This window comes from Anolis carolinensis, unplaced genomic scaffold (assembly GCF_035594765.1).
Source record: "Anolis carolinensis isolate JA03-04 unplaced genomic scaffold, rAnoCar3.1.pri scaffold_7, whole genome shotgun sequence".
NCBI classification, from domain to species: Eukaryota; Metazoa; Chordata; class Lepidosauria; order Squamata; family Dactyloidae; genus Anolis; species Anolis carolinensis.
In genome coordinates, this window is record NW_026943818.1 from 37,643,177 (window position 1) to 37,663,539 (window position 20,363).

General features: G+C 47.8%; 2 protein-coding genes across 5 annotated transcripts in view; one reads left to right on the forward strand and one right to left on the reverse strand.

Annotated features, from left to right (window-relative positions):
• Positions 1–20,363, forward strand: part of hdgfl2 (HDGF like 2) — a 57,796-nt gene that overhangs the window by 31,010 nt on the left and 6,423 nt on the right. The window contains exons 16-17 of the mRNA XM_062959782.1: positions 1–7,772; positions 8,221–8,383. Coding sequence (XP_062815852.1) covers positions 1–91 — 91 coding nt within the window. The 3' untranslated portion in view covers positions 92–7,772; positions 8,221–8,383. The remainder of the gene's footprint in view (positions 7,773–8,220; positions 8,384–20,363) is intronic.
• Positions 3,924–20,363, reverse strand: part of LOC103281374 (uncharacterized) — a 27,456-nt gene continuing 11,016 nt past the window's right edge. For all 4 annotated transcript variants that reach the window (XM_062959778.1, XM_062959777.1, XM_062959780.1 and 1 more), the window contains 4 exons: positions 15,180–15,399; positions 13,302–13,495; positions 10,267–10,797; positions 3,924–7,104 (listed from right to left, as the gene is read on the reverse strand). In XM_062959778.1, coding sequence (XP_062815848.1) covers positions 4,039–7,104; positions 10,267–10,797; positions 13,302–13,495; positions 15,180–15,399 — 4,011 coding nt within the window. In that variant the 3' untranslated portion in view covers positions 3,924–4,038. The remainder of the gene's footprint in view (positions 7,105–10,266; positions 10,798–13,301; positions 13,496–15,179; positions 15,400–20,363) is intronic.

Sequence of the window (20,363 nt, forward strand, 5' to 3'; positions counted from 1 at the left end):
AGTGCGGGACTATCCCAAGACGGAAGGGGTGGAACGGGAGCGGATCCCGGAAGCCGAGTCGGACTCCGCAGACGAGGACGACGAGAGCTGAGGCCCGACGGGACGGAAAGCCCCCGCGAGAGGAAGGCGGCAATGGCGGCGCGGCACCCAGATCGAAGCTTTCCCAAGCCACGCAGTAGATGACGTTCTAGGTCACATGCCCCTCCATCCTTGCTCGCTCTCTCTCTCTTTCTCTCTCTCGTTCCCTCCTTTCCATCCGTCCCTCTTTCCTTCCTTCTTTCCTTCCTTTCTTTTCCCGGTCCTCTTCTTGCTTCCCGTCGTCGGTTTGTATTGGTCCCGTTTATTCTTTTCTCATTTTTTTCCCTCCCATCTTCCTCCACCCCTCTTGCCTTCACTCCCCGTTGTGATTTCAGACAGACATGAAATGAATATATAAAGGTTGGTTTTTGTTTTTTTAATGAAAAAAGGCATTTGTTTTTCGTCGCCTCTGGTTTTTCCTCTCCCTGGGAAAGAGAGGAATGGAAAAATGTTTTAGGTTTTGCAAATGGACGGAGAGCGGTTCTCAACCTGTGGGTCCCCAGATGTTTTCAACACCCAGAAATCCAAACATCTGGTTAATTTGCTGGGTTTTCTGGGAGTTGTAGGCCAAGCAACAAAGGCATGGGATGAAAGTGCAGGGCTGTGTCACCAATTACTTTCGGACCCCTGGGGCTAGACATTCCCAAAGGCTTGTTTAAACATCCAAGTCTTCAATTCCCTCTGGATGGAGGACAATGTGGGGCCTGCCTAATCTCCCTGGGGAGGGCATTCCTGTTAAGAAATGGTTAAATTGAGACTCAATCACCTCCTGGTCTCAATTCGCCTCTCTCTGACGATCTGGCGAACTGCTCAGTCGCACGGAAATAAACATCCAGACTTCCCAGATGTCAGCTGTAACCAGCGGCTTATATTTTATTGCAGTTCTGTAGAATATATACACAGCTTGCCGGAGCTTAGCATTTGTGCGTCCAACCTTCTTCAGAACACCGCATGGGAAGCACAGTCACCTCCCACAATCCAGTGCAGGACGAATGTCCTGTTACCTATCAGAAACCTTAAACATCCAGACTTCCCAGATGTCATCTGAAACAAGCGGCTCATATTTTATTGCAGTTCTGTACAATATATACACAGCTTGCTGGAGCTTAGCATTTGTGCATCCGACATTCTTCAGAACACCGCATGGGAAGCACGGTCACCTCTCACATTTCAGTGCAGGACGAATGTCCTGTTACCTATTGGAAACTTTTCACTATTTTGCTCTAGTCATAAAACTCTACTCTATGCAGATAACTCTTGCATTACTGGGTTACATGTTGCATTACAGACACACACACACTGTCAGCCTTAAACGATAAGCACATATTTCAAACTACACAAAAACTGCTCAGTTGCACGGAAATAAACATCCAGACTTCCCAGATGTCAGCTGAAACCAGCGGCTCATATTTTATTGCAGTTCTGTACAATATATACACAGCTTGCCGGAGCTTAGCATTTGTGCGTCCGACCTTCAGAACACCGCATGGGAAGCTGTGCGAGGGCCTTCCCGGCCACCACTGACACATCGGTGCTGGGTCCAGGAGGACAACCAAGACCGCACACCTATGTTCTTGGGGAGTGTGACCCCGTCGAGCACACCCAATATTTTTTATTTATTTATTTCTCACATTTATATCCCGCCCTTCTCACCCGAAGGGACTCAGGGCGGCTTACAACAGTGGCAACAATTAGATGCCCATACAAACCAAGATAAAACAGCACATAAAACAGTTAAAACTATTAAAATACATTATGAATTAAAAATATACATTTCAAACACGACTGACCAGGAGGATCTCTATCTTGTCTGGATTAAGCTTCACCTTGTTAGCCCTCATCTAGTCCATCACAACAGCCAGGCGCTGGTCCAGGAAAAGGTGGCTCGGCTACAGAATCCAAGCTTGCAAAGGGGGTGTTGGGTTTGTTTCCAGAGCGGACTTCGAAGTCCTCAGGACAGCGCAGCCCATCATCCACACAATGCTCTTGACTTGGTTAAAAAATTGCCCCCTAAAGATCCAAACCACTATGAAAGAATCTGAACAACAAAACGACAATAATATAGTAGTAATAGTAACAACAACAATAATAATAATGTAATAATAATAATAGTAATGATGATAATAATGTATTTATATTCCACCCTTCTCCCCAAGGGAACTCAGAGCAGATTACAGTATATAAACAAACACAGGGAAACGTTCAATGCCTTGTTTCAACAAGACACACATACACAGTCAAAGGCTTCTCCTTTCATTTCCGGCTCTGGAGGCTGTGCTCATCTCTTGCTCTGGGGGAGACATTCTTTTCCTAGGGTGAGGAGCTTGTGTTGTTCTCCTGATCGTGTGGCCAGCATGACTGCTTGGAGCGTCTTTTTGCCTTTTCCCGCCGAAGCGGTACTTATCTACCCACATTTGCATGTTTTCGAACCGCTAGGTTGGCAGAAGCTAGAGCTAACAGCGGAGCTCACTCCATCCCGCGGATACGAACAGCCGACCTTCAGGTCTGCAGTTCAGCAGCACAAGGGTTTAATAATAATAATAGTAATAATAATAATCATAATACTTTGCACCACCGTGGTCCCTATTTAGGATTCTATGATTCTAAAGTTAGTTTGGCAGGAGCTAGAGTTAACAGCGGAGCTCACTCTGTCCTGCAGATACGAACAGCAAACCTTCAGATCTGCAGCTCAGCAGCACAAGGGTTTAATAATAATAATAGTAATAATAATAATCATAATACTTTGCACCACCGTGGTCCCTATTTAGGATTCTATGATTCTAAAGTTAGTTTGGCAGGAGCTAGAGTTAACAGCGGAGCTCACTCTGTCCTGCAGATACGAACAGCAAACCTTCAGATCTGCAGCTCAGCAGCACAAGGGTTTAATAATAATAATAGTAATAATAATAATAATAATACTTTGCACCACCGTGGTCCCTATTTAGGATTCTGTGATTCTAAAGTTAGTTTGGCAGGAGCTAGAGCTAACAGCGGAGCTCACTCCGTCCTGCAGATACAAACAGCCAACCTTCAGATCTGCAGCTCAGCAGCACAAAGGTTTAATAATAATAATAATAATTGTCATAAGATATACTGCTGGCATTATAAATTGGACACAGGCAGAACTGGACAATTTGGACAGAAAAGAAAACTCGACCATTCATCATTCACTACTCCCTCGCAGTGATGTTGACCAGCTATATCTGCCTGGAAGATCAGGGGGCAGAGTCATAGAATCATAGAATAGTAGAGTTGGAAGAGACCTCATGGGCCATCTAGTCCAACCCCCTGCCAAGAAGCAGGAAATCGCATTCAAAGCACCCCCGACAGATGGCCATCCAGCCTCTGTTTAAAAGCCTCTTTTAAGAGGACTCTTAAAACAAGCAGTCAAAGAAGAAGAACATGCCCTGGCAGAATATGTAAAGCAAAGTGAAGAACCTGCTTTGATTGAAGTCAAAAATCAGAAACTCCCCAAAGTACAGCAGACAAAAAACCAGTACAAGAAAAACACACTACAAACTAAAGCTGACAGCTGGCACAACAAAACATTGCATGGAAAGTTCCTTAACAAACTTGAAGGAAAAGCTGATAAGGAGAAGACCTGGCTCTGGCTCACGAATGGGATGAATGATAATAATAATACTTTGCACCACCGTGGCCCCTATTTAGGATTCTATGATTCTAAAGTTAGTTTGGCAGAAGCTAGAGCTAACAGAAGAACTCATTCCGTCCTGCAGATACGAACAGCAGGACGGATTCTATGATTCTTAAAGTTTGGGAGAAAACCAATACGGATATCAATAGACAAGAAGACTACCAATCCCAGAAAAGAAGATCCCAATCACTTCTCTTATTATTATTTTTAATTGAGCCCGAAAACTCTCCCTTGGAGGCAGAGCAACACCTAGAAGTGCCGATTTCCCAAACCCGATCCATAGAGTCCAAAGGCCTGTCGGTCTCTCATCTGTCGTCCTCCTTGCAGCCTTGGGGGTCATAGGCCTCCTGGATCTTCAGGATGTCCCACTCTTGGATGTCCCACTTCCTGGCCGGGGTCATGGCCTCCTTGACCTCCCGTTTGCTGGGAGCGGGAGGTACCGGCTTCACGTCTTGTTTGCTCGTTGGGGAGGCTGCTGCTCCCTCCGCTTTGACCTCGACGATGGTGGCGGCGGAGGGTTCCTCGCTGCGGCTTTTGGGGATATAGGACTGGAAGAATTTCATGATGTTCCACTCCTCCTGTTTCCCGGAAGTCTGGGACTCCCTCCTCTCCTTCCAGGACGGCGCTTCGTCCTCGCAGCCCATTGGGTCGTACGCCCGCTGGATTTTCAAGATGTCTTCCGTTTTGGCTTTGCCCGACGGGCGCACCGCTTCCTCGCCTTCCTTCCGGGAAGGGGCTCCTTCCTCGCAGTCTTTGGGGCTGTACATCGCCATTTTCAAGATGTTCCCCATCTCTATCCTCTCGCTGGAAACGCCGGAGTTGTTGGCGAGGTGGTTCTTCAAGATGCTCTTTTCCTTCACCACTTGCTTTTTGGACGGCTCCACTTCAGGTGTCTTCTCCTTGAAGGAAGGCACTTCGAAGGGACAGCTTTTCGGGACGTAGGCCTGAAGCATCTTCAGGACATTCCACTCCTCTTGATTGCTCGGCGGAGTCTCGCCTTCCTTCCTGGGAGGAGGCTCTTCGTCGCAGGCCCTGGGGTCGTAGGCTTGCAGGATCTTAAGGATGTCCTCCGAGTCTTGTTTGCCAGAAGATGGAACCACCACCTCTTCGCTGAGCGGCGCTCCTTCCTTGCAATCGCGTGGTTCGTACATGGCTTGCATTTGCAAGATGTTTGTTGACTCCCATCTACTGGAAGTTTGGACCGCGACTTCCTCCTTGCAACCTTTAGAATCGTGGGCTTTCTGAGTTTCCAAGATGTCCCTTTCCAGATCCTCCTCCTTCTCCACTTCCTTTTCTTCCACCATCTCTTTCTTCCCCTCGGCCGGTGGTGCTTTCTCGGGGCAAATTTTGGGGACGTATGCCTGCAACGACTGCAGTGTCGTCAAGATATTCCAGTCACCCAGTTGGCCGGAAGATGCCACCTCTGACGTGCTCACCCGGGGTGCTTCCACACAGCCTTTTGGGTCATAGTCCTGTTGGATTTCTATTATGTCCTTCCACTCCGTTTGGCTAGGAGATGTGGCCACCTCCACCTCCTCCCCAGAAGGCATTCCATCCTCATAACATTTAGGATCATGGGCTTTCTGAGTTTTCAGGATGTCCCTTTCCAGATCCTCTTCCTTCTCTTCCTTCCCCTCTTCCTTCTGTTCCAGCACCTCATTCTTCTCCTCAGCTGGTGGTGCTTTCTCGGAGCTAATTTTGGGGACGTACGCCTGCAACGACTGCAATGTCGTCAAGATATTCCAGTCACCCAATTGGCCGGAAGATGCCGCCTCCGACGTGCTCAGCCGGGGTGCTTCCACACAGCCTTTTGGGTCGTAGTCCTGTTGGATTTCTATTATGTCCTTCCACTCCGTTTGGCTTGGAGATGTGGCCACCTCCACCTCCTCCCCAGAAGGCATTCCATCCTCATAACATTTAGGATCGTGGGCTTTCTGAGTTTTCAGGATGTCCCTTTCCAGATCCTCCTCCTCCTCCTCCACTTCCTTCTCTTCCACCACCTCATTCTTCTCCTCGGCCGGTGGTGCTTTCTCGGAGCTAATTTTGGGGACGTACGCCTGCAACGACTGCAACGTCGTCAAGATATTCCAGTCACCCAGTTGGCCGGAAGATGCCTCCTCAGACGTGCTCAGCCGGGGTGCTTCCACACAGCCTTTTGGGTCGTAGTCCTGTTGGATTTCTATTATGTCCTTCCACTCTGTTTGGCTAGGAGATGTGGCCACCTGCACCTCCTCTCCAGAAGGCGCTCCATCCTCATAACATTTAGGATCGTAGGCTTTCTGAGTTTTCAGGATGTCCCTTTCCAGATCCTCCTCCTCCTCCACTACCTTCTCTTCCACCACCTCATTCTTCTCCTCGGCCGGTGGTGCTTTCTCGGAGCTAATTTTGGGGACGTACGCCTGCAACGACTGCAACGTCGTCAAGATATTCCAGTCACCCAGTTGGCCGGAAGATGCCTCCTCCGACGTGCTCAGCCGGGGTGCTTCCACACAGCCTTTTGGGTCGTAGTCCTGTTGGATTTCTATTATGTCCTTCCACTCCGTTTGGCTAGGAGATGTGGCCACCTGCACCTCCTCTCCAGAAGGTGCTCCATCCTCATAACATTTAGGATCATGGGCCTGTTGTAGCTTCAAGATGTCCGTCTCCCTCTCCTCCTCCACCTCATTTGTAGAAGGTGGGGTTTCCTCCTTCTCGTCGCTGGGAACGTCTCCTTTGTCAGGGAGTCTAGGGATGTAGCCCTGTAGGGTTTCCAGTATGTTCCACTCCACTTTGCTGGAAGGCTGGACCTCCTCGTTCTCCTTCTTGGGAGGAATGTCATCCTCGCAGCCTTTGGGGTCATAGGCATGCAGTGTTTCCAAGATGTCCTCCAAGTCCTGTGAATGGGAAGGTGGAGCGACCTCCTCTTTACTCGAAAGGGTGTCATCTTCGCAGCCCGTGGGGTCATAGGTCTGCTGGATTTGTAGGATGTTCCGCATCTCCATGTTGGGTGGGAACTCTTCCCCTTCGTTCGGAAGTAGGCTGTCCTCGCATAACGCCTGAACTTCTCCTGTTCTGGCTTCCAGAACAGGAAGGCGGTCCTTCAACCAGAGGAGCGCTTGGGGGCTTTGCAGCGCATACTCCATCAGCTCGTCTAAGGAGCCCTGGGCTTCGGCCATCACCTCAAAGCTCTTTTTCAAGACGTTGCGGGACAAGTCCCCAAAACTCTGGGCCGAGTTGAAATCGGAGCCGAGTTCGCCCATGCGCTGGCAGGTCTGGTACAGCTTCTTCTGGAGATGAGCAGGGAGGTCTTGGAGGTTAGCCAGGAGGTTCTCATAGGTACCTTGAAGGTTGAGGGCCAGGCTGCGAGACATCTGCAGAGCTTGGGATTCCATCTGTCGGAGAACCAAAAGGACATTGGTTCAGCTTGGACATTTTTTGAGTAACCCAAGAAACCCTGAGCCTTCACCACCAATAAAAACCCATCTTGCTTGGGGACTTCGCTCTCACTGAATCCACAGCAAGTGGAGTGACTCCGGATTCTATTTCAAGGAGCCATATCTTAAATTTATGCCTACGAGGGAGACAGCAAGTATTCTATGCTGCCTCCTTAAAGGAATTACATTATTGAGCAAGCTCAGTGCACAACCAAGCGCATCTATGGCAACCATTATGCAACTGGGGTTAATGGCATCACAGTTACAAGTCTACCTTTTCTGCCTCCCTTAACAAAGCCTCTGAGAGCAAACCTGCTACTTACAAAGTATTTTACCTCCCTTAACAAAGCCTCTGAGAGCAAACCTACAAAGTATTTACCTTCCTTAACAAAGCCTCTGAGAGCGGACCTGCTACTTACAAAGTATTTTTACCTCCCTTAACAAAGACTGAGAGCGAACCTGCTACCTACAAAGTATTTTTACCGCCCTTAACAAAGACTGAGAGCGAACCTGCTACTTACAAAGTATTTTACCTCTCTTAACAAAGCTTCTGAGAGTGAACATGCTACTTACAAAGTATTTTTACCTCCCTTAAAGCCTCTGAGAGCAAACCTGCTACTTACAAGGTATTTTACCTCCCTTAACAAAGCCTCTGAGAGCAAACCTACTACCTACAAAGTATTTTACCTCCCTTAACAAAGCCTCTGAGAGCAAACCTGCTACTTACAAAGTATTTTACCTCCCTTAAGAAAGCCTGTGAGTGAACCTGTTACTTACAAAGTATTTTACCTCCCTTAACAAAGCCTCTGAGAGCAAACTTACTACTTGCAAAGTATTTTTACCTCACTTAACAAAGCCTCTGAGAGCGAACCTGCTACTTACAAAGTATTTTACCTCCCTTAACAAAGCCTCTGCGAGTGAACCTACTACCTACAAAGTATTTTACCTCCCTTAACAAAGCCTCTGAGAGCAAACATGCTACTTACAAAGTATTTTTATCTCCTTTAACAAAGCCTCTGAGAGCGAACCTGCTACTTAACAAAGTCTTTTATGCCTTTTGTCCAATATTTTTAGAAGCATCAGGAGGATGGTCAAGGATGGTCAACAATGCAACCAAACTTGAATGGACCACTCATGGAATGGACTGGTTACGGCTGAAATCGAAAAGGGTCAAAAGAACAGTGCATGGGTTCTACTTGTAACTGAAAGGACCAAAACAGTGGACTAAGTATCAAATGTATGAGTTATAGTTACAACTAAAAGGGTCGAAGGAGCAGAGCACGGGTTGAACAGGGTCGAAAAACCGGACCATGGTTCTTGTGTATGGGTTGTGGTTGACGTTGGAAAGGGGCGGAAGAGTGGAACATATGTTGAATGTACAGTAGAGTTCCAGTTATTCGACATAAATGGGCGGGCCAAATGTTGGATAATAAGAACTGTTGGATAATAGGGAGGTCCTATTATCCCTCCCGGCTTGGCAAAGGGAAGAGTCTCGTCCCTCCACCAAGCGCCCAGTTTAGGGAAGCCCAGTGCATGCCTGGCCTGGCAAGTCGGATAATACGGTATGTCGGATAAGTGAAAGTCGGATAACCAGAACTCTACAAGTTCTGGTTACAACTGAAAGGGTGAAAGACTAGGCTATGTGTCGAACGTACAAGTTGTAGTTACAAGTAAAAGGGCCTGGAGGAGCAGAACATGCATCTAATTTACAGATTGGAACGGGTCGAAAGAGCCGACCACAGTTGTGATTGAAATCGGAAAGGAATGGACTTGAAAGAAATGGACTTGAAAGAAAACTGGCTTAAAATGTTCCACCGCTGGTATATCACACCAAAGAAATTAAACCAAATGTACAAGAATACTTCAAATAACTGTTGGAAGTGTGAGGACCAAGAGGGAAGCTTTTTCCATATGTGGTGGACATGTAAAGCTACAAAAACATTTTGGGAGAAAGTCCATAAAATCTGTCAGGAAATTCTTAAAACTGTCTTCCCCAGAAAAGCGGAGTATTATCTTTTGGGGTTAACAGACCAGAATATACACTTAGGGCCGAACGATGATAAAATCTTTACTTATTTAACGACCGCCGCCAGAATATGCTTTGCAAAAAGATGGAAACAAAAAGAACTCCCGAACACGGAGGAATGGCTACAGAAAGTGAGAGAAATAAAAGATATGGACAAATTAACTTTTCTTTTAAAGAGAAATACAGGGTCCCCGATAAAATATACAGATTGGAGTAAAGTAGAAGAGTACGAAAGGAAAAATAAATGAAGATTAAATTTGAATGAGCAAAGGAATAACCTCTTTTGGTTTTCTATTTTTCAAAATATTGTTTACCGGAGGCAAAAAATTCTGTGACACAGCCAATAGAAAGGCTATCATCGATTATTATCAGCAGTATTATTTTTTCTTTTTTTTCTTTTTCTTTTAGAAGGATGGCCTCTATTACGAAGGAGACGGCGGCTGATCTATAATGGACTTGTATATATAGATCACCCCCCTCCTCAGAAACAGAGATTGGGAAACGCAATGGCAAAGATGGAAGTTCGTTGTTTTTTTTCCTCTCCTTTTAAAGTTTTTAAACTTCTCTACTATCATAACTTCATTTTCTGCACTTTCTATTCTAAAATTGTTCTCACTCTTTCGTTGTATTAAAAAAAATTTCAATAAACAAATAAATATATATATATATATAAAAAGAAATCGGAAAGGAATGGAAGAGTGGACCTCATGATGCATGTATAGGTTCTGGTTACAACTGGAAGCATTGAAAAGTGGACCACGTGTTGAATGTACAGGTTCTGGTTACATCTGAAAACGGTCAAAGGAGCAGAACACGCGAGTTTATGGGTTGAAAAGGGGCAAAAGAGCAGACCATGGTTCATGCGTATGGGTTGTGTCTGACACTGGAAAGGCACACCTTGACTGTCCCAAATTCTTGTTACAATTGAAAGAGGTTGAACGAGCAGGTCGCTCATTAAACATAGGAGTTTATGGTTGGAAGAGTGTACCACTCGCCGAATGTTACAATTGAAAATGGTCGGAAGAGCAGACCGTCGAAAAACTGGGGACACCTGTCATTCTTACATCTCACCCACCCACCCCGAAACCTCATACCTGAGCGACAGGACTGTCAGCTACTTCTCTCTCAGTCGGCGTGATTGAAGCCAGCTCGCCGTCATCGTCACAACCAGGTAGCGAGATGGTGATGTTGGCCACGTCTTTGTGGACCTGCTCGGTGTGAGGTGTCGGAGCCTTCGGCAGAGGGTCCCCCATTGTCGGAAGCGTTGGTTCTGGGGAGTTCATTTCCAGAAGTGGCATTGGTGCCTCCTCTTGGGTCTCTATCGGAGGCGTCCCGGTGTCGTTGTAGCTGTCGATCACTTCCTCCACTTCTTCTTTCTCATTAGGGCAGATCTTTACAGAGGGATGCTTGTCTTTTTCGATGCTGCTGCTCTGGGCAAGAGGACTGCCGAGCTCTTCGACGAAGCTGGTCCGCGGCGTGGACTTCTTGCTCTCCTCTGACCCCTTCTTCATTGAGTCCCTGGAAGACATCGGGGATTGGCGTTGGGTCCACTCGACGGTGATGGCGCTCAGTTTCCGGTAGCTTTGGTGGCTCTCTGGGCAGGCTTCTTGCTGGACCTGACCGATCTGGGAGAGGAGCCGGAGAGAGCAAAGAAGAAATGGCTCAGTTCATTCAGATGAGCAACATCAGATTGGAGCCATGATTGGAAATTGGGAGGCACTGCTCTCCCAGACTCAGCTTAGGGTGCCAGAATAATTGCTATTCTTAATATAAATACTATTATCAAGACCCATAGATACACATCGGATGTAACTGGGAGGCACTGCTCTCCCGGACTCAGCTTAGGGTGCCAGAATAATTGCTGTTCTTAATATTGTTATAAACAATGTTATAAATATTCTTAATATTAATATAAGAATTATCAAGACCCATAGATACACATCGGATGCAACTGGGAAGCACTCCTCTCCCGGACTCAGCTTAGGGTGCCAGAATAATTGCTGTTCTTAATATAAATATTATTATCAAGTCCTATCGATACACATCGGATGTAATTGGGAGGCACTCCTCTCCCGGACTCATCTTAGGGTGCCAGAATAATTGCTGTTCTTAATATTGTTATAAATATTCTTAATATTAATATAAGAATTATCAAGACCCATAGATACACATCGGATGCAACTGGGAAGCACTCCTCTCCCGGACTCAGCTTAGGGTGCCAGAATAATTGCTGTTCTTAATATAAATATTATTATCAAGTCCTATCGATACATATCGGATGTAACTGGGAGGCACTCCTCTCCCGGACTCAGCTTAGGGTGCCAGAATAATTGCTGATCTTAATGTTATAAATAATGTTATAAATATTCTTAATATTAATATAAGAATTATCAAGACCCATTGGCTGTAACTGGGAGGCACTGCTCTCCTAGACTCAGCTTAGGGTGCCAGAATAATTGCTGTTCTTAATATAAATATTATCATCAAGACCCATAGATACACATTGGATGTAAACAGGGAGGCACTGCTCTCCCAGACTCAGCTTAGGGTGCCAGAATAATTGCTTTTCTTAATATTATTATCAAGATGCATCGATGCATATCGGATGTAATTGGGAGGCACTGCTCTCCTAGACTCAGTTTAGGGTGCCAGAATAACTGCTGATGAATGAAAAGTAATTGCTCCACCTTTGTAACTCCTCAAAAGCTGGCAGTACTGGTCTGCGGCAGGTCCTGGCTTGTTCAGTAGACTCTCCTCTACAGCTGCATTTAGCGTGAAGCCTTAACATTGAACGGTTGTGTTGTTAAAGTGCAAAGTAGGGAACCCTGCACAGTCAATGTTAAGGCTTCCCTGTCTGCGCAGGGTTCCCTACTTCGCACTTTTAACAACACAACGGTTCAATGCTAAGGCTTCCCCGTCTGCGCAGGGTTCCGTACTTCACTCTTTAACAACACAGCCGTCCAATGCTAAGGCTTCCCCATCTGCGCAGGGTTCCATACTTCGCTCTTTAACAACAAAACCATCCAATGCTAAGGCTTCCCCGTCTGTGCAGGGTTCCATACTTCGCTCTTTAACAACACAACCGTTCAATGCTAAGGCTTCCCCGTCTGCGCAGGGTTCCATACTTCGCTCTTTAACAACAAAACCATCCAATGCTAAGGCTTCCCCGTCTGTGCAGGGTTCCATACTTCACTCTTTAACAACACAACCGTTCAATGCTAAGGCTTCCCCGTCTGTGCAGGGTTCCATACTTCGCTCTTTAACAACAAAACCATCCAATGCTAAGGCTTCCCCGTCTGTGCAGGGTTCCATACTTCGCTCTTTAACAACACAACCGTTCAATGCTAAGGCTTCCCCGTCTGCGCAGGGTTCCATACTTCGCTCTTTAACAACAAAACCATCCAATGCTAAGGCTTCCCCGTCTGTGCAGGGTTCCATACTTCACTCTTTAACAACACAACCGTTCAATGCTAAGGCTTCCCCGTCTGTGCAGGGTTCCATACTTCGCTCTTTAACAACAAAACCGTCCAATGCTAAGGCTTCCCCGTCTGCGCAGGGTTCCATACTTCACTCTTTAACAACACAACCGTTCAATGCTAAGGCTTCCCCATCTGCGCAGGGTTCCATACTTCACTCTTTAACAACACAACCGTCCAATGCTAAGGCTTCCCCATCTGCGCAGGGTTCCATACTTCACTCTTTAACAACACAACCGTCCAATGCTAAGGCTTCCCCATCTGCGCAGGGTTCCATACTTCACTCTTTAACAACACAACCGTCCAATGCTAAGGCTTCCCCATCTGCGCAGGGTTCCATACTTCACTCTTTAACAACGCAACCGTCCAATGCTAAGGCTTCCCCATCTGCGCAGGGTTCCATACTTCGCTCTTTAACAACACAACCGTCCAATGCTAAGGCTTCCCCATCTGCGCAGGGTTCCATACTTCGCTCTTTAACAACACAACCGTCCAATGCTAAGGCTTCCCCGTCTGCGCAGGGTTCCATACTTCGCTCTTTAACAACACAACCGTCCAATGCTAAGGCTTCCCGCCAAATGGAACTGTATTTTTTGAGGAGTGTGGGTTGGATCTGGAAGGACAGGAGGGAGGAAGTGGAGGGTCAGGCCTACCAAATCGATGGTCTGGTGGAGCTGGCATAAGCTCTCCTGAGTGTTGCGCCTCGCCACCCGCAGCTGGCTCAGGGTCATCATGTAGGCCCGCTGGCGGAGTTTGCCGGACAAGTTGTTGATCCGCGCCAGGCAGGACTCCCTCTGGCAGTCTACCACCTCGTCGTCCAGCTCTCCGACAGCGATTTTCAGATTGCCTTATGAGGAGGACAAAGGAAATATATCCACAAGCATATACATCTATGTATCCGTATGCAGACTTCTCTGGATATCATGACCTTGGAGGGCCACATCTGGCCCGCCAACCCTAGTTTGGAGACAGTGCTCTCTGGATGTAGGCGAACTACAACTCCCCCAAATCAAGGTGAATTTCTGCCAATGATCTCTAGTTTGTTTTGCTGGTCATGGGGGCTCTGTGTGCCAAGTTCAATCCAGTTCCATCTTTGGTGGAGTTCAGAGTGCTCATTGATTGCAGGTGAACTATACATCCCAGTACCCACAACTCCAAAATGTCCAGGCCAATTCCCCTCAAAACCCACCAGTATTTAAATTTGGGCATATCTGGGATGCATGCCAAGTTTGGTCCAGATCTATCATTGTTTGGGTTCATAGTGTGCTCTGGTTTTAGGTGAACTACAACTCCTATCAATCCCTCCAAAGACCTCCAGTATTTTTGTTGGTCATGGGGGTTCTGTGTGCCAAGGTAGTTCCAGGTCCATCATTGGTGGGGTTCAGAATGCTCTTAGATTGCAGGTGAACTATACATCCCAGTATCTACAACTCCTGTAAATCAGGATGAGTTCTCCTCAGTCCTCTCTAGCATGTTCAGTTGCTGATTAATTCCTCTCTTTGGAATAGGAAAGGATTAAGGGAGAGGCAATGGGAGTGGCCATGCAAATTTCATACAAATGGAGAGAGTGAGGAACACTGGGATGTCTGTGGTGGAGGTAAAACAGAAAATCTGGGATGAAGAAAGCCTTCACTTGGGTGGTGGGTGTTATGGTGTCTGTGGAGGACATTGGCTGGGCTCTTGGACATGTTTACGTTGCTCGCTATAACCTAAAATGTCATTGGAGGGAGGGACATGGGTGTCTCCTGAGTAGTGGGAGCTATAGCTTGTCTATGTAAGTGGACACCCCACCACATACACAAATATATATTTTCAATTTTATTATGTGTACTAGCTTGGGGACACGGTGGTGCCCGGGTTATTAGAAGAGGGCATTAAGGTTTTTTAGATGTTATTAGTGGACCCATTGCTGCAGATCCACGGCTGATGGGATTTGCAGTAGTCTCTGGAAGCATTTCAAAGTACTGCAAATCCCACCATCCATGGTCCATCCACACCACACCATGGTGTAAAGTCGGCCACACAGCATCTGTGTACCAAGTTTGATCGAGTGCCGGTCTTTAACAGTCATTGGTGTGGGTTGCAGTGGTCTGAGGAAGTGAGTGAAGGTACTGTAAATCCCATCATCCTTGGTACATTGTCCCTGAAGCCACAGGAGGACATAAAGTGGGGGGGGGGGGTATGTGTACCAAGTTTGATCTTGATCAGTCAATGGTGTGGGTTGCAGTGGTCTGAGGAAGTGAGTGAAGGTATTATAAATCCCATCATCCTTGGTCCGTTGTCCCTCAAACTGCAGGAGGACATAAAGTGGGTGATGTGGGGTTTGTGTGCCAGGTTTGACCTTGATCAGTCAATGGTGTGGGTTGCAGTGGTCTCAGGAAGTGAGTGAAGGTATTGCAAATCCCATTATCCGTGGCCCATCCTTGCCCAAACTAAACCAGGATATAGATAGAAGATTAGGCTTGGACTGGATGGCCCTTGGGGTCTCTTCCAAATCCACGATCCCTATTGTCCCCCCAAAACAGGCTTACAGATCTCCTCCTCGGTCAGCGGAAGGTAATGATTCATCAGCCGGTCCCGTTTGTCCAGCAGCCGGTCCACCGTCCGGACAAACAATTGGCATATCTCGCAGGTCATGATATTATGCGGCTCGGTCTCCAAATTTGCGTCGAGGCCTTGTAATTTGGTGGCAAACTTGGAGGCCTCCGTCTCGGCCTCTGTCAATATGTCTGCTGTGGATTGTCCCAGAACCTGGAGCAACCAAATATGGGAAATTGAGGCCTTAGTTTGGAAAGTGTGAGCACACAACGTGGCCTTAAATGCAGACTTCCAAAGGTTGTGGGACGTCAACTCCCAACTGGGATACGAGGGTTGAATGAAACATAATGCCTCCACCTTCATAACTCCTCAACAGAAGGCAGTCCTGGTATTGGCAGGTACTCGCTTGTTCAGGAGACTCTCCTTTACAGTTCCATTTGGCGGGAAGCCTTAGCATTGAATGGTTGTGTTATTAAAGAGCGAAGTATGGAACCCTGCGCAGACGGGGGAGCCTTAGCATTGAACGGTTGTGTTGTTAAAGGGCGAAGTATGGAACCCTGTGCAGACAGAGAAGCCTTAGCATTGAACTGTTGTGTTATTAAAGTGCGAAGTATGGAACCCTGCGCAGACGGGGAAGCCTTAGCATTGAACGGTTGTGTTGTTAAAGTGCGAAGTATGGGACCCTGCGCAGACAGGGAAGCCTTAGCATTGAACGGTTGTGTTGTTAAAATGCGAAGTATGGAACCCTGCGCAGACGGGGAAGCCTTAGCATTGAACGGTTGTGTTGTTAAAGGGCGAAGTATGGAACCCTGCGCAGACGGGGAAGCCTTAGCATTGAATGGTTGTGTTGTTAAAGTGCGAAGTATGGAACCCTGCGCAGACGGGGAAGCCTTAGCATTGAACGGTTGTCTTGTTAAAGGGCGAAGTATGGAACCCTGCGCAGACGGGGAAGCCTTAGCATTGAACGGTTGTGTTGTAAAAGGGCGAAGTATGGAACCCTGCACAGACGGGGAAGCCTTAGCATTGAACGGTTGTGTTGTTAAAGAGCGAAGTATGGAACCCTGCGCAGACGGGGAAGCCTTAGCATTGAATGGTTGTGTTGTTAAAGTGCGAAGTATGGAACCCTGCGCAGACGGGGAAGCCTTAGCATTGAACGGTTGTGTTATTAAAGGGCGAAGTATGGAACCCTGCGCAGACGGGGAAGCCTTAGCATTGAACGGTTGTGTTGTTAAAGTGCGAAGTATGGAACCCTGCGCAGACGGGGAAGCCTTAGCATTGAACGGTTGTGTTGTTAAAGTGCGAAGTATGGAACCCTGTGCAGACGGGGAAGCCTTAGCATTGAACGGTTGTGTTGTTAAAGTGCGAAGTATGGAACCCTGCGCAGACGGGGAAGCCTTAGCATTGAACGGTTGTGTTATTAAAGGGCGAAGTATGGAACCCTGCGCAGACGGGGAAGCCTTAGCATTGAACGGTTGTGTTATTAAAGGGCGAAGTATGGAACCCTGCGCAGACCGGGAAGCCTTAGCATTGAACGGTTGTGTTGTTAAAGTGCGAAGTATGGAACCCTGCGCAGACGGGGAAGCCTTAGCATTGAACGGTTGTGTTATTAAAGGGCGAAGTATGGAACCCTGCGCAGACGGGGAAGCCTTAGCATTGAACGGTTGTGTTGTTAAAGTGCGAAGTATGGAACCCTGCGCAGACGGGGAAGCCTTAGCATTGAACGGTTGTGTTGTTAAAGTGCGAAATATGGAACCCTGTGCAGACGGGGAAGCCTTAGCATTGAACGGTTGTGTTGTTAAAGTGCGAAATATGGAACCCTGTGCAGACGGGGAAGCCTTAGCATTGAACGGTTGTGTTGTTAAAGTGCGAAGTATGGAACCCTGTGCAGACGGGGAAGCCTTAGCATTGAACGGTTGTGTTATTAAAGGGCGAAGTATGGAACCCTGCGCAGATGGGGAAGCCTTAGCATTGAACGGTTGTGTTGTTAAAGTGCGAAGTATGGAACCCTGCGCAGACGGGGAAGCCTTAGCATTGAACGGTTGTGTTGTTAAAGTGCGAAGTATGGAACCCTGCGCAGACGGGGAAGCCTTGGCATTGAACGGTTGTGTTATTAAAGGGCGAAGTATGGAACCCTGCGCAGACGGGGAAGCCTTAGCATTGAACGGTTGTGTTGTTAAAGTGCGAAGTATGGAACCCTGCGCAGACGGGGAAGCCTTAGCATTGAACGGTTGTGTTGTTAAAGTGCGAAGTATGGAACCCTTTGCAGACGGGGAAGCCTTGGCATTGAACGGTTGTGTTATTAAAGGGCGAAGTATGGAACCCTGCGCAGACGGGGAAGCCTTAGCATTGAACGGTTGTGTTGTTAAAGTGCGAAGTATGGAACCCTGTGCAGACGGGGAAGCCTTGGCATTGAACGGTTGTGTTATTAAAGGGCGAAGTATGGAACCCTGCGCAGACGGGGAAGCCTTAGCATTGAACGGTTGTGTTGTTAAAGGGCGAAGTATGGAACCCTGTGCAGACGGGGAAGCCTTGGCATTGAACGGTTGTGTTGTTAAAGTGCGAAGTATGGAACCCTGCGCAGACGGGGAAGCCTTGGCATTGAACGGTTGTGTTATTAAAGGGCGAAGTATGGAACCCTGCGCAGACGGGGAAGCCTTAGCATTGAACGGTTGTGTTGTTAAAGTGCGAAGTATGGAACTCTGCGTAGACGGGGAAGCCTTAGCATTGAACGGTTGTGTTGTTAAAGTGCGAAGTATGGAACCCTGTGCAGACGGGGAAGCCTTGGCATTGAACGGTTGTGTTATTAAAGGGCGAAGTATGGAACCCTGCGCAGACGGGGAAGCCTTAGCATTGAACGGTTGTGTTGTTAAAGTGCGAAGTATGGAACCCTGTGCAGACGGGGAAGCCTTAGCATTGAACGGTTGTGTTGTTAAAGTGCGAAGTATGGAACCCTGCGCAGACGGGGAAGCCTTAGCATTGAACGGTTGTGTTATTAAAGGGCGAAGTATGGAACCCTGCGCAGACGGGGAAGCCTTAGCATTGAACGGTTGTGTTATTAAAGGGCGAAGTATGGAACCCTGCGCAGACCGGGAAGCCTTAGCATTGAACGGTTGTGTTGTTAAAGTGCGAAGTATGGAACCCTGCGCAGACGGGGAAGCCTTAGCATTGAACGGTTGTGTTATTAAAGGGCGAAGTATGGAACCCTGCGCAGACGGGGAAGCCTTAGCATTGAACGGTTGTGTTGTTAAAGTGCGAAGTATGGAACCCTGCGCAGACGGGGAAGCCTTAGCATTGAACGGTTGTGTTGTTAAAGTGCGAAATATGGAACCCTGTGCAGACGGGGAAGCCTTAGCATTGAACGGTTGTGTTGTTAAAGTGCGAAGTAGGGAACCCTGTGCAGACGGGGAAGCCTTAGCATTGAACGGTTGTGTTATTAAAGGGCGAAGTATGGAACCCTGCGCAGACGGGGAAGCCTTAGCATTGAACGGTTGTGTTGTTAAAGTGCGAAGTATGGAACCCTGCGCAGACGGGGAAGCCTTAGCATTGAACGGTTGTGTTGTTAAAGTGCGAAGTATGGAACCCTGCGCAGACGGGGAAGCCTTGGCATTGAACGGTTGTGTTATTAAAGGGCGAAGTATGGAACCCTGCGCAGACGGGGAAGCCTTAGCATTGAACGGTTGTGTTGTTAAAGTGCGAAGTATGGAACCCTGCGCAGACGGGGAAGCCTTAGCATTGAACGGTTGTGTTGTTAAAGTGCGAAGTATGGAACCCTTTGCAGACGGGGAAGCCTTGGCATTGAACGGTTGTGTTATTAAAGGGCGAAGTATGGAACCCTGCGCAGACGGGGAAGCCTTAGCATTGAACGGTTGTGTTGTTAAAGTGCGAAGTATGGAACCCTGTGCAGACGGGGAAGCCTTGGCATTGAACGGTTGTGTTATTAAAGGGCGAAGTATGGAACCCTGTGCAGACGGGGAAGCCTTGGCATTGAACGGTTGTGTTGTTAAAGTGCGAAGTATGGAACCCTGCGCAGACGGGGAAGCCTTGGCATTGAACGGTTGTGTTATTAAAGGGCGAAGTATGGAACCCTGCGCAGACGGGGAAGCCTTAGCATTGAACGGTTGTGTTGTTAAAGTGCGAAGTATGGAACCCTGCGCAGACGGGGAAGCCTTAGCATTGAACGGTTGTGTTGTTAAAGTGCGAAGTATGGAACCCTGTGCAGACGGGGAAGCCTTGGCATTGAACGGTTGTGTTATTAAAGGGCGAAGTATGGAACCCTGCGCAGACGGGGAAGCCTTGGCATTGAACGGTTGTGTTGTTAAAGTGTGAAGTATGGAACCCTGTGCAGACGGGGAAGCCTTGGCATTGAACGGTTGTGTTATTAAAGGGCGAAGTATGGAACCCTGCGCAGACGGGGAAGCCTTAGCATTGAACGGTTGTGTTGTTAAAGTGCGAAGTATGGAACCCTGTGCAGACGGGGAAGCCTTGGCATTGAACGGTTGTGTTATTAAAGGGCGAAGTATGGAACCCTGCGCAGACGGGGAAGTCTTAGCATTGAACGGTTGTGTTGTTAAAGTGCGAAGTATGGAACCCTGCGCAGACGGGGAAGCCTTAGCATTGAACGGTTGTGTTGTTAAAGTGCGAAGTATGGAACCCTTTGCAGACGGGGAAGACTTGGCATTGAACGGTTGTGTTATTAAAGGGCGAAGTATGGAACCCTGCGCAGACGGGGAAGCCTTAGCATTGAACGGTTGTGTTGTTAAAGTGTGAAGTATGGAACCCTGCGCAGACGGGGAAGCCTTGGCATTGAACGGTTGTGTTATTAAAGGGCGAAGTATGGAACCCTGCGCAGACGGGGAAGCCTTAGCATTGAACGGTTGTGTTGTTAAAGTGCAAAGTATGGAACCCTGTGCAGACGGGGAAGCCTTGGCATTGAACGGTTGTGTTGTTAAAGTGCGAAGTATGGAACCCTGCGCAGACGGGGAAGCCTTGGCATTGAACGGTTGTGTTATTAAAGGGCGGAGTATGGAACCCTGCGCAGACGGGGAAGCCTTGGCATTGAACGGTTGTGTTGTTAAAGGGCGAAGTATGGAACCCTGCGCAGACGGGGAAGCCTTAGCATTGAACGGTTGTGTTGTTAAAGTGCAAAGTATGGAACCCTGTGCAGACGGGGAAGCCTT